The sequence below is a fragment of the Oncorhynchus masou genome, chromosome 11 (assembly GCF_036934945.1).
Source record: "Oncorhynchus masou masou isolate Uvic2021 chromosome 11, UVic_Omas_1.1, whole genome shotgun sequence".
NCBI lineage: Eukaryota > Metazoa > Chordata > Actinopteri > Salmoniformes > Salmonidae > Oncorhynchus > Oncorhynchus masou.
This window is the reverse complement of record NC_088222.1, coordinates 10742957-10759124: the sequence shown is the minus strand read 5'-3', so window position 1 is coordinate 10759124 and position 16168 is coordinate 10742957. Positions and strand designations below refer to the sequence as shown.

General features: G+C 43.4%; 1 protein-coding gene across 6 annotated transcripts in view; it reads left to right on the top strand.

The window, feature by feature from the left end:
* The window catches only part of sema4d (sema domain, immunoglobulin domain (Ig), transmembrane domain (TM) and short cytoplasmic domain, (semaphorin) 4D), a 75835-nt gene that overhangs the window by 38771 nt on the left and 20896 nt on the right, over positions 1-16168 (top strand). For all 6 annotated transcript variants that reach the window (XM_064977373.1, XM_064977372.1, XM_064977368.1 and 3 more), the window contains 5 exons: positions 10656-10792; positions 14594-14739; positions 14834-14896; positions 15037-15135; positions 15629-15722. In XM_064977373.1, coding sequence (XP_064833445.1) covers positions 10656-10792; positions 14594-14739; positions 14834-14896; positions 15037-15135; positions 15629-15722 — 539 coding nt within the window. The remainder of the gene's footprint in view (positions 1-10655; positions 10793-14593; positions 14740-14833; positions 14897-15036; positions 15136-15628; positions 15723-16168) is intronic.

Genomic DNA, 16168 nt, shown 5'->3' with positions numbered 1-16168 from the left:
GCATTCTGGTGTTAGAGAAAGTCAGACGTGGAATTATTCAATGACTAGCTATTAACGTGTCTCAACCTCCTAATAGCTACACATCCTGCAGTGTGTGATTTATCTATGAACCAGACGGGGGAGATCTGATGAAGACCGTCTCCAAGACACACAGTACACGTGGCGAGCAGTGGGAGTGAGGACGGAGCCTGGTTCTGCCTGGGATCTGAAAGCGATGTTGTCCACCAAGGTTACCGCAGATCCCCTCTCTCCTGAGTGACGCAGCGGTCCAAAGCACTGGATCTCAGTGCTTGAGGCATTTGATGCCAGGCTGTATCACAACCGGCCGTGTTTGGGAGTCCCATAGGGCAGGGCGCACATTTGGCCCAGCGTCACCCGGGTTAGGGTTAGGCCGTGGCAGGCCGTCATTGTATATAGGAATTTGTTCTTAACTGACTTGCACAGTTAAATAACTCTCCCTGCCTCTCCCCTGCTCCCTTCCTTTACCCTCTTTTCCTCTCCCTGGCCCTCCTTCCTCTCTCCCTCCTTCCCTGGCCTCGGCCCACACTCTCTGGACACCTGCCCTTAGCTATCACAACCAGGAGCAGCACAAGGTCTCAGGGCTGCCTCTGCTCTTTCACAGCTCCTAAAATAGTCCCTGGTCCCGGACAGAGTATGCCCTGAGCTCTGTTACAGATTACATTAGTCTCTAAGAAAATACACCTAGGACTAGCTAATGGGGTATTCTATGAATGCTAGCTAGTGCCCTACCGATATTACTCAAGCACCAGCTAATACTGTTTTTGCCTCTATTTTTTTAAAGGATTTCTCCTCTCTGAATCGCACTCCGGTCTCAGTTCAATAAGAGACTATGCATTAGTGGTACAGTTAAGGGGCTTTTCTGAGGTACCATTTTAAAGCCCATTTTAGATTTTCGCTGTGGTGAAGTGCCAGGCGGTACTGCACAGGAAGTAAGATAACTTTAGCTGAGTGGAACACTGAGTCAAACTGCAGGCCGAGATCTATCGCTCAGATATTTTTTTACTTGACTTAAAAATAAAAAAACAGTCCTATGTGAAATTAACCAATTAACAGTTCTGTAGCAATGAGGTGTGTGCAGTAAACTATAGGGCCAATTACATTCACTGCATATTGGCTATGCTTGAACTACCCTGTCAATGTTCTTGATAGACCATTTTGAAATTATATTTATTTAAAAAAAAAATGGATATAGGATCACACTAGTAATAGATCATTTGTCTTACTTGAGGGACAGTTGAGTGAGCATGCACCAATTCGTTGCTACACCCATGATCAACAAAAGTGAAATTTTCCTTGAAAAGTTTTTTTTGTTTTTTTTAAAGACAACAAATAATATTGTGCTTATTGAAACACTTTGCTACTCATTCACTGCAGCTGCAGTGCTGGTTGTAGAATGAGTGGAAGTAGGGATAACGCACATATTATGGCTTATAAAATTGTTGAACAAGGCTGAATAACTTAAATATGAATTTAGTCATAATAGCAACTTTTTTGCTGTATTCGTTGTCTCTCGAGTCATGGTTTTGACTTCTTAGTATCAACCTTGATGTGCGTTGGAGAGTTCTTTTTACAGCCTATGGCACGAGGAAACTGCAGACATGGTTGTCTGATTGACCAGCGGTAGGCCTATAAGTGCATTTGATTTTCTCTCTGGGCCTGCCGGGTCGGAAGGGTTCCACCTTTATACACATGAAGTGGTTCAAAATGGGAACAATTTGCCTTCCCCGCGCTAGCACAATTTAAAAAATGATATAAATAAAAATAGGAACCCAAGGCTTTTTTTTTTTTGCTTTACAGAAATGTTGGTGATCGACTAGGAATACCATTGACCACTGCATTTATTTTTTATTTTTTATTTATCCTTTTATTTATACAGGTTTTTTCTCATTGAGATCATCTCTTTTCCAAGAGTGACCTGGTCCAATAGCAGCAGGGGGAACTAAGTTTCAAATCATGCACTAGCTACCACTCTTTTCTTATTGGTACCTCTGAGATTGTGAAGAACCCTGTGAAAGCACCCTGTGAAGGACAGACCAGTCGTTGGCGTTAACAGGGATCAGGATAGCGCTTCATGTGGTGGGGAGAATGCTCTGAATAGCAACAGGAGGTCACACTGGGTGTGAACTGTACCATGTTGCTGTGATGGTCATAGACAACACACATCTGTCTCGCTGTAGAAGGTCCCTAGAGCCATAAATAGAAGGAAGGGAAATGGAATAGTTACCCCCTCTAGTTGTTCCTTTTTCTAGGTGACCAACCGTGTTCATACAAATCTTGTCGTTGTAATTTAGCTGTAGCAGATGGTGATATAAAGTTTGTTCTTTTCATCTTTTAAGATGGTGGTACGTGGTAATTACATTTTACAATTTAGCGTTTCTCTCTTGACCGGGAGCCACGGTTAACCAAACTAGCAGGAGCTGCTTTTCTTTTCTTCACACACACACCGCTACTTCAACTGTTTGTTTATGGTCTTTGTTTAATCTTCTGACAGCCCATGTGACTTGGTAAAGGGTGTGTTGTTTTGAAAAAGCACTCCATCACCATCTAAATATACCCTTTTACAAGGACTGACCCTTAATTTCCCTTTAGTGTGGTCGCTGTAGGTTGACGAACAGGCTCAGCGTGGATCCTGAAGCCAGTTATTATGAGGTGATAGTTATGTCCATAGCGTAGCATAGTGTTCTTTTCTGTGCTCAGCGAGCGACTCCCTTCAGTCATATGTGATTTAACTTAAAGTTCTACTCATTAAATCAAAGTTTATTGGTCGCGTACACAGATTTGACAATGTTATCACAGGTGCAGTGAAATGGTTGTTTTCTAGCTCCAACAATGCAGTAATATCTAGCAATACATGATAAATAATATACACAAATGTAAAAAGCTCTCTGTCCGCTCTCCCCAACCTCTCTTCTTCCCCCTCTCCTTTTCTTTCTGGTCCTGACCCACTCTCTCTGGGGCAACTGTCCTTGGCTATCACAACAAGCAATATCAGAATATCAGGCCAGAATATAAATATACTTTCTCTCATATTTACCGACTTTACAAGTGTATATACTCTAGTCAAGACTCATGCTATATAACTACTGCTGTACACAACTATTCATATAGGAGGTCGGCTAGTGGTGACAGTTTTAACAGTCTGATGATCTGGAGATAGCTGCTTTTCAGTCTCTCGTGTCCCAGCTTTGATGCACCTGTACAGTCTCCTCCTAGATTGTAGCCGGGTGAACAGGCTGTGTGGTGGCTCGGGTAGCTGAGGTTCTTAATGATCTTCTTGGCCTTCCTCTAACACCAGGTGCTGTAGATGTTCTGGAGGGCTGACAGTTGATATATGAGTCAGTTTATAATTTAAACTTTTTTTTTTTAAAGTCAAACAATCAATGCTATATTAAATGTCCAAAAGGCTTTCTCATAACACAGGCCTACATTGTCTGGTTAATGACGTTTCATTGAGGGCATCCACATCCAGTCTTAAGTATAATGTCCTGTCACAGTACGGTGGGTCACATCTGTAGCCAAACCGATGGTCAGCCTTATATTTATAGTGGAGGAGACATCTGTCAGGCAGCGTCACAGAGATGCGGTGGTCTCAGTGTTTTTGTTACCGGCCTACATGATGCAAAATGCCACATGATGCAGAGAAGGTCATCACTGCGTTTACAGCTTCGAAATGCAGATGGAAATGTTTATCTATCTGGAAACGTATGGTGTTTCTCCTTGGCTTGAGGTGTTTTCGTTTCTGTAGGGAATGTCTCGTTCACCCTCCTGGGCAGGTCTGGTAAAGCTCATGGATCTGGAGGGCACATTGGTCGATTTTTTTTTGTTAACGAACAGAAAACGACTGACTGTATTGATTTGATAGTGATGTGCGGTGTACAAAACAGCAGTGGAACTGACATGTCCTGTATCAGCTTGGACAAACTGTTCTTGTCTAACTCGCAGGACACCCTCACCGCAAACCAGAGTATCTGAGGGACATGAAGTGGATGAACCATCCTGAAAGAAGAGCCACTCCAGAAGAGGAGGAGAGCGAAAGATTGTTAGGGGCTGTCAATGGGAACTGAACGGCAGGAAGAGCAGCAGATTTTTGGCAGGATGGCGCTGGGAGGACCAGGAGAGTGCATCCACATTGATGTTGTCAGATCAATGAGTTATCACAGCAAGTGCCAACAGGCCGGGGTGCTGAGGGCCGGGGAAGGCTGGCAGGGAGAGGGCCTGAAAGGCTGGGAGGCATTGGCAGGCGCTGAATGTCCAGGCTGAGGCAGGCAGACCCATCGACCTGCCAGTTTTCTGTGACCCCGCTAGCACTGCATAGAGCACCAGAGCAGGTGTCAAACTCACTATGTGTCCAAAGAAGCTAAGTTCAGGATAGACAAAGGGCTCCAAGAGACATGGCAGCATGGATACAGTTTTAAAGAGGCATGCCAGTAGGCCTATGGCTGCAGTTTATATATCTATCTTGTCTGTGTGGCTGGTGCAGTGCCAACTTGCTCCCCTCTTCTTGTATTGTAATAGATTAGTACTGAACTACGAATGGTTGACGTGTTAAATCTCCTTCTCTCGGTTTAATCATCTTTAGTTGCCTTTTGGCTTTGTTCTAATAATCCAGTCTGGCATTTAGAAGCTGGGAAGAGAACTAGGTTAGTGTGGAGTGGTGAAAGTACACATCCTCCACCTTCTGTGGTGTTTTGTGTCCATTCATTGTTCAGTTACTATATGATGATGACGCACATGGGGAGAAGGGAGATTCAGTGCCCTCCCTGTCTTCTGAAAACAATAGGTCTTTCTGTCTTTGACCCCCTTTTAATGTCCTAGGCTGTGAGTGACTGGCTAGGGTGGAATTTGGGACTCGTTCTGATTCAACGGATTACTTGATTTAGCTTTCCTAGATGTTATGGTGTGGCTCTGTAATTCTCCCCAGGACATGTATTTTCAATGACATCGGATCAATGAGTTTTCCTAGCTGTTGTCGACCTGAAACTGATTTCCAATATGTGTGGTGTTTTTATGATCCCTCCTCGGGCGAACATTTAATTACTATGTCTTCTCTAATGGTAGCAGAACTGTGTCAGTAGGTTAGGCCAGGGGTTGGATAGTTAGTTAATTGGTTCCCTTTTCATAGTTTGTTCTGTCACACTTGGTGGCATGTCAAATAACAAAGACTTACTGCGATACTAAAACTCAATCTAAGCTATAGGTTTTGTAAAACTGTGGGGAAAGTGTTATTTTCTAATGCCATGCGTTGTCCGAGTCTTTCACTCTACACCTAGAGAAAGCAAAAGCTATTCTACTTCATGATGCCTTCGGATGTCTCCTCCCCCCTTCTTGCTTCAGACTATAGCCTACAATTTATATTAAAACATTGCTTATGATGATCACATGCTGAAATTATGGAGTTATTTTGGCAGCAACTGGTATCCATATGGTTCTACTAAGTTGTATTGAATTCCTGCCCGGGCTTCTTCTCCATTGTATTTTTCATCTTGGCACTTCTCCTTCTAGTTTATCAGAAAGATGAACTTTTTCCATCTGTGAGAAGGAAGCAGGTTTTAAGAATAATTACCACCTTTTGCCTGCTAGGAAATGTGATTAGCATCTATACACCCACATGATCCTGTCCCAGGCCTTCAGCCCACTGCTATTAGGACACCTTCTCTTCACCTGGGCCTGCTCAGGCTGGGAAACCAGAATTACCTGCTCTTGTGCTGGTGTCACTTTTCCTTTGTAAAAGGATTGAATGGCTTTTCCCCATCTCCCTTGTGAGCCCCTGCTTAGAGAATGGCCCTGCAATGGATAGCTGCAGTTCTATTGTGTTTTCATGGCCCTGATCTGAACTTTTTGGGCATAATGTTTCCGACATTGTTGAAAAGAGCTTCTGGACATCAGAACAGCGATCACTAACCTCAATTTGGATCAAAGTTTATACTTCAAATAGTCGTAGGCGCAGGACATACTGCTCACGACAGACCAGGCCTCGGAAAAGATTGCAAGACGTGCCAACATGCAGACACCTTGACAAAAGTACAGTACCAGTCAAAAGTTTGAACACGCCTACTCATTCAAGGGTTTTTCTTTATTTGTACTATTTTCTACATTGTAGAATAATAGTGAAGACATCCAAACTTTGAAATAACACATGGAATCATGTAGTAACCAAACAAGTGTTAAACAAATCAAAATATCTTTTATATTTGAGATTCTTTAAAGTAGCCACCCTTTGCCTTGATTACATCTTTGCACACTCTTGGCATTCTCTCAACCAGCTTAATGAGGTAGCCACCTGGAATGCATTGAAATTAACAGGTGTGCCTTGTTAATTTGTGGAATTTCTTTCCTGAATGCGTTTGAGCCAATCAGTAGTGTTGTGACAAGGTAGGGGTGGTATACAGAAGACAGCCCTGTTTGGTAACAGACAAAGTCCATATTATGGCAAGAACGGCTCAAATAAGCAAATCAAAATGACAGTCCGTTTACTTTGACCGACCTTCATGTCTTAATCAGGAAATATGCAGTCGCAAAAATCATCAAGCACTATGATGAAACTGGCTCTCGTGAGGACCGCCACAGGAAAGGAAGACCCAGGGTCACCCCTGCTGCAGAAGGTAACCGCATTAGTTAACTGCACCTCAGATAGTGCAAATAAATGCTTCAGAGTTCATTTAACACACATCTCAACATCAACTATTCAGAGGAGACTGTATGATTCAGGCCTTCGTGGTCGAACTGCTGCAAAGAAACCACTACTAAAGGACACCAACAATAAGAAGAGACTTGCTTGGGCCAAGAAATACTGGCAATAGACGTTAAACCGGTGGAAATTTGTCCTTTTTGGTCTGATTGATCCAAATTTGAGATTTTCGGTTCCAACTGCTGTGTCTTTGTCAGACACGGAGTACGTGATTGGATGATCTCCGCATGTGTGGTTCCCATGGTGAAGCATGGAGGTGGGATAATGTGTGGGTGCTTTTTCTGGTGACACTGATTTATTAAGAAATTAAGGGCACACTTAACCAGCATGGCTACCACAGCATTCTGCAGTGATACGCCATCCCATCTGCTTTGAACTTTGTCCCACTGTCATTTAGCTTTTCAACAGGACAAACACACACCTCCAGGCTGTGTAAGGGCTACTTGACCAAGAAGGAGAGTGATGGATGGAGTGCTGCATCAGATGACCTGGCCTCCACAATCACCCGACCTCAACCCAATTGAGATGGTTTGGGATGAGTTGGACCGCAGTGAAGGAAAAGCAGCCAACAAGTGCTCAGCACTTGGTTACTACATGATTCCAGATGTGTTATTTCATAGTTTTGATGTCTTCACTACTATTCTACAATGTAGAAAATTGTAAAAATAAACGCTTGAGTCGGTGGCAACTTTTTACTGCTACTATAAAGTTGAGAGACAGACAAGGTACTAAACAATTAGAGCAGGCACTCCACTTTTTGAGCCAGATGCAAGCCCCCCCCCCTGGTGGTGCAGGAAATGCAGAAGCAAGCCCCCCCCCCCGGTGGTGCAGGAGAAGGCAGAGCTACCTGAACTGGAGAAGCCGAGCAGGATCATGCCCCCACTTGTGGAAAATCTGATCTGTTTACATCACACTATTGTGATTGGTGGATTGCTGCTCACCACTGCCAGCACTCGGTCTGCATGGCTAGTGGCTAACGTTAGCCAGCTCGAGCTATAGCTAACACAGAGCAGATTCTCCATATGACGTTGACAAATGTCGTGGGTAGCAGATATCCGGAAATAAGTTAATAAATATGTTGTTTTTTTAAACGTTTTAACTGTTTGTAGTTATAGGCAACCAGATCGTGACGATAACTGTCTTTGACTACACTGCTGTTACTTTGGTGAATAAAAACTCATGCATCCTACCCTTTAAAATCAGTTGCGTGCACCTTTGTAAATGTTATTCAGATTTAATCTTCCATGCAGCCACATTAGGAATCATTTATTTTGATTTGATAAAATGTCCTATTACAGTATGTTACTGCCTCCATAGTTTAGGTGCAAACTATTTGACTAAGATAGCGTATTATAATCTTACAACGAGGATAGAATAAGCACGTTTAGATTAGAGATGTATTTTCATATTTCAGTTAGGCTTTAAGGGCTCAAATATTTCACAGGTTTATGAGCTTTTCTCTGGTTTGAGCTGACTCAGTTTGACCTAGAAATACATAGGCCTACTGTTTTGGGAGGAAAAAAAAGTAATTGAAAAGCATCGATGACAAGTCAAACATTGTCGCTGTATCTGACAAATATTTTATATAATGTAACGGGCAACTCCAAGCTCTGTTGACAAGCATCAACATTTTCTGCATTTGTTTTCGTTGCAGTTTCTGGTTTGACCTAATTATCCTTTTGGGGGGTTTTATGGGTGTTCTAATCCAGTTGGATGATAGACAGAGAACCCTGATTCTGTCAGAGGTGTTTGCCAGTTGCACCATCCAGGGCGTTCCTCCCTCTCTCTGCCTGAGGGATAGTTGGGGAAATAGGTAGGCCTTCCAAAGTCATAGATATATGGGTTGTTGTATGATCTTTTTGTCTTCTTTCAGACAAAAAGCTTTAATTGGTTTCTTATCAGATCCGTCAGTGGATGTGTCAGGAACCTGCCGTTTAATGCTGCTGTGAATTAGTGCATAGAAATGACAGTCAAATCGGATTACATGTTTTATATAATATGTAATGCTGGTGGGAAGGTTGTCATGTAAAAGCCCTTTACGGAAGAGAAGAGATCCGCCTTAAAAAATAAATTAAAAAAGGATGAATAAAAGGTTAGTGTGCCTTAATGAACATGACCCAGCCTAAGAGGAGCAGAGCATGGCTGTCATGTTAAATGAAGAGCACATGGTCCCCCTTCTCTCTGTCAGACTGAGCGACTCCCATCAAGTTAGTTCAGGGCCCTGTCATCACATGCTCTCCCTCCCGCACCCTACCTGAACTCAACGCCTGCGGTCTTGTACTCTGTATTACACAAACACAGGCTACACAGCTGTTGTCATTAGAGGCTGGTCCTTTGATAGCAGGTCTGTCATTTACATAGTTGAGTTGAGAGATGCTGTGAAATGTCTTGGGTTGGCAATGTGAAATAGTGTGAATGTGGTGTTCTGTTTGAGAGGAGTAACAGTTACTTGAGCCATAAGAAAAATCACATGTATAGTAGCTGTTGTAGTGTGCTCTTGTGACAGTCACACACCCCCTCGGGTCAACAGCACCCCCTCTGGCCAACAGCACCCCCTCGGGCCTCAGAGTATTACAATATATTTACTGATGACAAAGTGCCACACTTGGTTGTGATTTTGAGTACATTAGAATACAGGACAGGAATCGGTTCCGCTGTCATAATGTGTACATGCGTTAACAAGTCCAAGGGGTCTCAGAATGTCTGTTTTATGTATCCATCCACAGACGCTGAGTGTTGACTGTTTCAGTCACAGGGCCACAAACTACAAGGTTATAATGTTTTTTTTAAACGTGCTCTGTGTGTGGCAGTTTCTTTTGTGCATGTGTCTAGTTAACAAGTGAGCTAAAAAGAGGACGATGCGGTCGTAGAAGCCGTCTCTGAAAGGAAGTGGGTTTACTGTGTTCACGGCTGTCTCTCTGCTGCTGATTAATACACTGCTCAAAAAAATAAAGGGAACACTTAAACAACACAATGTAACTCCAAGTCAATCACACTTTTGTGAAATCAAACTGTCCACTTAGGAAGCAACAATGATTGACAATCAATTTCACATGCTGCTGTGCAAATGGAATAGACAACAGGTGGAAATTATAGGCAATTAGCAAGATACCCCCCTAATAAAGGAGTGGTTCTGCAGGTGGTGACCACAGACCACTTCTCATTTCCTATGCTTCCTGGCTGATGTTTTGGTCACTTTTGAATGGTGGCGGTGCTTTCACTCTAGTGGTAGCATGAGACGGAGTCTACAACCCACACAAGTGGCTCAGGTAGTGCAGCTCATCCAGGATGGCACATCAATGCGAGCTGTGGCAAGAAGGTTGGCTGTGTCTGTCAGCGTACTGTCCAGAGCATGGAGGTGCTACCAGGAGACTGGTCAGTACATCAAGAGACGTGGAGGAGGCCGTAGGAGGGCAACAACCCAGCAGCAGGACCGCTACCTCCGCCTATGTGCAAGGAGGAGCACTGCCAGAGCCCTGCAAAATGACCTCCAGCAGGCCACAAATGTGCATGTGTCTGCTCAAACGGTCAGAAACAGACTCCATGAGGGTGGTATGATGGGCCGATGTCCACAGGTGGGGGTTGTGCTTACAGCCCAACACCGTGCAGGACATTTGGCATTTGCCAGAGAACACCAAGATTGGCAAGTTCGCCACTGGCGCCCTGTGCTCTTCACAGATGAAAGTGAAGACTCCACGTTGCACCACAGACTGTCCAGGAGTTGGCGGATGCTTTAGTCCAGGTCTGGGAGGAGATCCCTCAGGAGACCATCCTCCATCAATAAGAATATTTCATTCATTCAGATCTAGGATGTGTTATTTTAGTGGTCCCTTTATTTTTTTGAGCAGTGTATATCTGTGTGTCTGAGCAGACAGTCTCTTTTACCTACCTCCTTTAGAAGAGACCTGTGTATTAAATCAACATTCTTGTATTTTGTTGTCATCAGAGGAAACTTCACGGTTCCGAAGCTGCTCCCGGAATCCAACATGGTGTTCGGAGTTCTAGGTGTGTTCTTGGGTCTACTCCTTGAGGTTTCTACACACGGACCCCACAGCATTCCCCGGACCTCCTGGAAACACGAAGGTATGGTGACATGATCAGCTCTTTCCCTCACAGACACTCACACTGCAGCAGACCTGGGTCAAGTATTCTCAAATACTTTAGGACGGTACGCTAGATTTAAGTTTTCCCGGTACAATAGAACCAATGGACTCTAGGGAAATGATTTACTGGAAAGATGGTGTAGGTAATTTTCTTCTAAAAGTCTCAAACATTCACCCAGGGTTCACTATTTTAAAAACATCAGTCTCCCATTGAGTCTCTTCTCAGCCTTTCATGCTGTGTTTCTTGAAGGGGGGAGGAAGTTGAGTAACAGTTTGTATGCTGCTATTGACATAAATAGCTCCAGTAATCAAATCGCATTTTATTTATCACATGCTTCGTAAACAACCGGAGTAAACTAACCGTGAAATGCTTCCTGGCGGGTCCTTTTCCAACAGAGCAGATTTAAAAATACAAAATAAAATGGTGATACGAGGAATAACAACGAGTAAAAATAACATGGCTATATATACAGGAAGTACCAGGTAATACCATGGCTATATACAGGGAGTACCAGGTAATACCGTGGCTATATATACAGGAAGTACCAGGTAATGACGTGGCTATATATACAGGAAGTACCAGGTAATGACGTGGCTATATATACAGGAAGTACCAGGTAATGACGTGGCTATATATACAGGAAGTACCAGGTAATGACGTGGCTATATATACAGGAAGTACCAGGTAATGACGTGGCTATATATACAGGAAGTACCGGGTAATACCGTGGCTATATATACAGGAAGTACCGGGTAATACCGTGGCTATATATGCAGGAAGTACCAGGTAATGACGTGGCTATATATACAGGTAATACCATGGCTATATATACAGGAAGTACCAGGTAATGACGTGGCTATATATACAGGAAGTACCAGGTAATGACGTGGCTATATATACAGGAAGTACCAGGTAATGACGTGGCTATATATACAGGAAGTACCAGGTAATGACGTGGCTATATATACAGGAAGTACCAGGTAATGACGTGGCTATATATACAGGAAGTACCAGGTAATGACGTGGCTATATATACAGGAAGTACCGGGTAATACCGTGGCTATATATACAGGAAGTACCGGGTAATACCGTGGCTATATATACAGGAAGTACCGGGTAATGACGTGGCTATATATACAGGAAGTACCGGGTAATGACGTGGCTATATATACAGGAAGTACCGGGTAATACCGTGGCTATATATACAGGAAGTACCGGGTAATGACGTGGCTATATATACAGGAAGTACCAGGTAATGACGTGGCTATATATACAGGAAGTACCAGGTAATGACGTGGCTATATATACAGGAAGTACCAGGTAATGACGTGGCTATATATACAGGAAGTACCAGGTAATGACGTGGCTATATATACAGGAAGTACCAGGTAATGACGTGGCTATATATACAGGAAGTACCAGGTAATGACGTGGCTATATATACAGGAAGTACCAGGTAATGACGTGGCTATATATACAGGAAGTACCAGGTAATACCGTGGCTATATATACAGGAAGTACCGGGTAATACCGTGGCTATATATGCAGGAAGTACCAGGTAATGACGTGGCTATATATACAGGTAATACCGTGGCTATATATACAGGAAGTACCAGGTAATGACGTGGCTATATATACAGGAAGGACCAGGTAATGACGTGGCTATATATACAGGAAGTACCAGGTAATGACGTGGCTATATATACAGGAAGTACCAGGTAATGACGTGGCTATATATACAGGAAGTACCAGGTAATACCGTGGCTATATATACAGGAAGTACCGGGTAATACCGTGGCTGTATATACAGGAAGTACCGGGTAATACCGTGGCTATATATACAGGAAGTACCAGGTAATGACGTGGCTATATATACAGGAAGTACCAGGTAATGACGTGGCTATATATACAGGAAGTACCAGGTAATGACGTGGCTATATATACAGGAAGTACCAGGTAATGACGTGGCTATATATACAGGAAGTACCGGGTAATGACGTGGCTATATATACAGGAAGTACCGGGTAATGACGTGGCTATATATACAGGAAGTACCGGGTAATACCGTGGCTATATATACAGGAAGTACCAGGTAATACCGTGGCTATATATACAGGAAGTACCAGGTAATACCGTGGCTATATATATATATACAGGAAGTACCAGGTAATGACGTGGCTATATATACAGGAAGTACCAGGTAATGACGTGGCTATATATACAGGAAGTACCAGGTAATGACGTGGCTATATATACAGGAAGTACCAGGTAATGACGTGGCTATGTATACAGATAATACTGTGGCTATATATACAGGAAGTACCAGGTAATGACGTGGCTATATATACAGGAAGTACCGGGTAATGACGTGGCTATATATACAGGAAGTACCAGGTAATACCGTGGCTATATATATATATATATATATACACAGGAAGTACCAGGTAATGACGTGGCTATGTATACAGGAAGTACCAGGTAATGACGTGGCTATGTATACAGATAATACCGTGGCTATATATACAGGAAGTACCAGGTAATGACGTGGCTATATATACAGGAAGTACCAGGTAATACCGTGGCTATATATACAGGAAGTACCGGGTAATGACGTGGCTATATATACAGGAAGTACCAGGTAATACCGTGGCTATATATATATATATATATATCACACACACACACAGATATAATAACATGGTTATATATACAGGGAGTACCAGTGCAGGGATTTGACATAATTGAGGTGGCTGTGTACATATAGGTACGGATAACGTGACTAGGCAACATTATAGATAATAGACAGTAGCAGCTGTGTGTGCGCAAAGAAGGGTCAGTCCTAGTCCGGGTAGCCATTTGATTAGCGGTTTAGTGGTCTTGTTATCAGTCGTATGGCTTGTTGGTTCCAGACTTGGTGCACTGGTACAGGCTATGGGTGGATGAAGTCTTTGACAATTTTCTGGGCCTTCGTCTGATACCGCCTGCTATAAAGAGGTCCTGGAGAGCAGTGATGTACTGGGCCGTACTCCCCACCCTCTGTAGCGCCTTGCAGTTGTCGTACCAAGCGGTGACGCAGCCCAGTCAAGATGCTCTCAATGGTGCAGCTGTATAACTTTTTGAGGATCTGAGTGCCCATGATAAATGTTTTCAGCCTCTTCAAGGGGAAGAGGTGCTGTCGTTCCCTCTTCACTAATGTGTCGTTTTGTTTGGATCATGATAGATCTATAGTGATGTGGACCCACGAGGAACTGGAAGTTCTTGAATAACTAATTATGTCATGGCTCAACGCAATAAATTGATACTCACTCCAAACAAAATGGATCCCTTCCCTCCAGCCCTTCAGTGTTGTCTTTCAGCGTCTGAGAGAGGGTTTCTGCTCGGGCAGGTGGCTGGAAACCTGTGTCCTCTCACACCTGTTGTCGGCACTGCCAGACACTCTACCTAATGCAAACTACTGCCAGCTTCCCCATCAATCACCACACTCACACAAAGCATTCTGAGTAGCCATAGTGATAGGCACTCGCAGAGATGCACAAAGGAGACTGGTTTATATCCCCTAAACATATCTAGACTGGACTGGCCCATTATTATGTCTGAGAGGAACACTAGACCTATGCATCCTGCACTGTGGAAATTGTAGATAAGCAATAAGGAAATCATGAGTTGCTTTTTTTTTCAGTAACTTTGGGAAATTGCTTGACTTGACTTTTAACCTCGACTCAGTCATGGGTGTTGGCACTGGACAATGTTTTAAAATCTGTGTGTCTTGTTTATCAACAGAACTCAAGTTGGTGGAGTTTTCTGAGCCCGGCATCTTCAACTATTCCACTCTGTTGTTGAGTGAGGATAACGATGTGCTGTACGTGGGAGCGAGGGAGGCCATCTTTGAACTCCGCATGACCAATGTGTCAATCAAGAACAACAAGGTACGGAAAGGTTTTATCATTTCAAAAGATCTCAACTTTAAAAGTTTGCCTTTTAAAAAAAATAATTGTTCTATTTTGAATGGTTCCCCTGTAGGTTCAATGGAAGGTCCCGGAAAACCATATGACGATGTGCATCGTAAAAGGAAAATCTAAAGAGGTACATCTGTTTATTCCATCAAACACCTGACTTCAGATCTGTTGTGAAAGGAAGCCATCTCTCCAGCATCTCCATTTTGTTTTTATTTGGGGTATCTCTGTCAGCCAGGTGTAAATGTGTCTTTGTGATGTGTTTTACAGACAGACTGTCTAAACTACATCCGGGTGTTACAAGTGTTGGACGACAAGCGACTGTATGTCTGTGGGACACATGCCTTTCAGCCCGTCTGTCACTACCTAGTAAGTGGATTACGTTTACGTGTTAGTCATTTAGTTGACACTCTTAGCCAGAGCGACTTACAGGAGCAATGCCTTGCTCAAGGGAACATCGGCATATTACAGTGGGGCAAAAAAGTATTTAGTCAGCCACCAATTGTGCAAGTTCTCCCACTTAAATTACAGGCCTCATCTTTTTAAGTGGGAGAACTTGCACAATTGGTGGCTGACTAAATACTTTTTTGCCCCCACTGTATATATTTTGGCACCTGGTCAATCCAGGGATTTGAACTCGTGACCTTTCGTCCCAAAGCTCTTGACCGCTAGGCTACAGCCGCCTCTTTATTTTACATTGTATTTTATTTTGAGGTAAAAATGAAAGGAATTTAATCGATTTTATTATTATTATTATTATTTTTTGTATCTTTTAATGTCCACGCCACGTCGAAGTTCAACTTTTACTTCACAGTAAGTAGTAATCATTACTGTGTAATAATCATAATTGTGCTCTCGTCAGTCCCTAAAGGATTTCAGTCTGGAGGGTGCAGCGGAGGACGGGAGAGGGAAATGCTCCTTTGACCCATCTCAGAGCTTCACAACGGTCATGGTTGGTAAGTAGGCCCAGATTACATCGGTGGTAGGCCCAGATTACATCGGTGGTAGGCCCAGATTACATCGGTGGTAGGCCCAGATTACATTGGTGGTAGGCCCAGATTACATTGGTGGTAGGCCCAGATTACATTGGTGGTAGGCCCAGATTACATTGGTGGTAGGCCCAGATTACATTGGTGGTAGGCCCAGATTACATTGGTGGTAGGCCCAGATTACATCGGTGGTAGGCCCAGATTACATCGGTGGTAGGCCCAGATTACATAGGTGGTAGGCCCAGATTACATCAGGTGGTAGGCCCAGATTACATCAGGTGGTAGGCCCAGATTACATCAGGTGGTAGGCCCAGATTACATCAGGTGGTAGGCCCAGATTACATCAGGTGGTAGGCCCAGATTACATCAGGTGGTAGGCCCAGATTACATCAGGTGGTAGGCCCAGATTACAT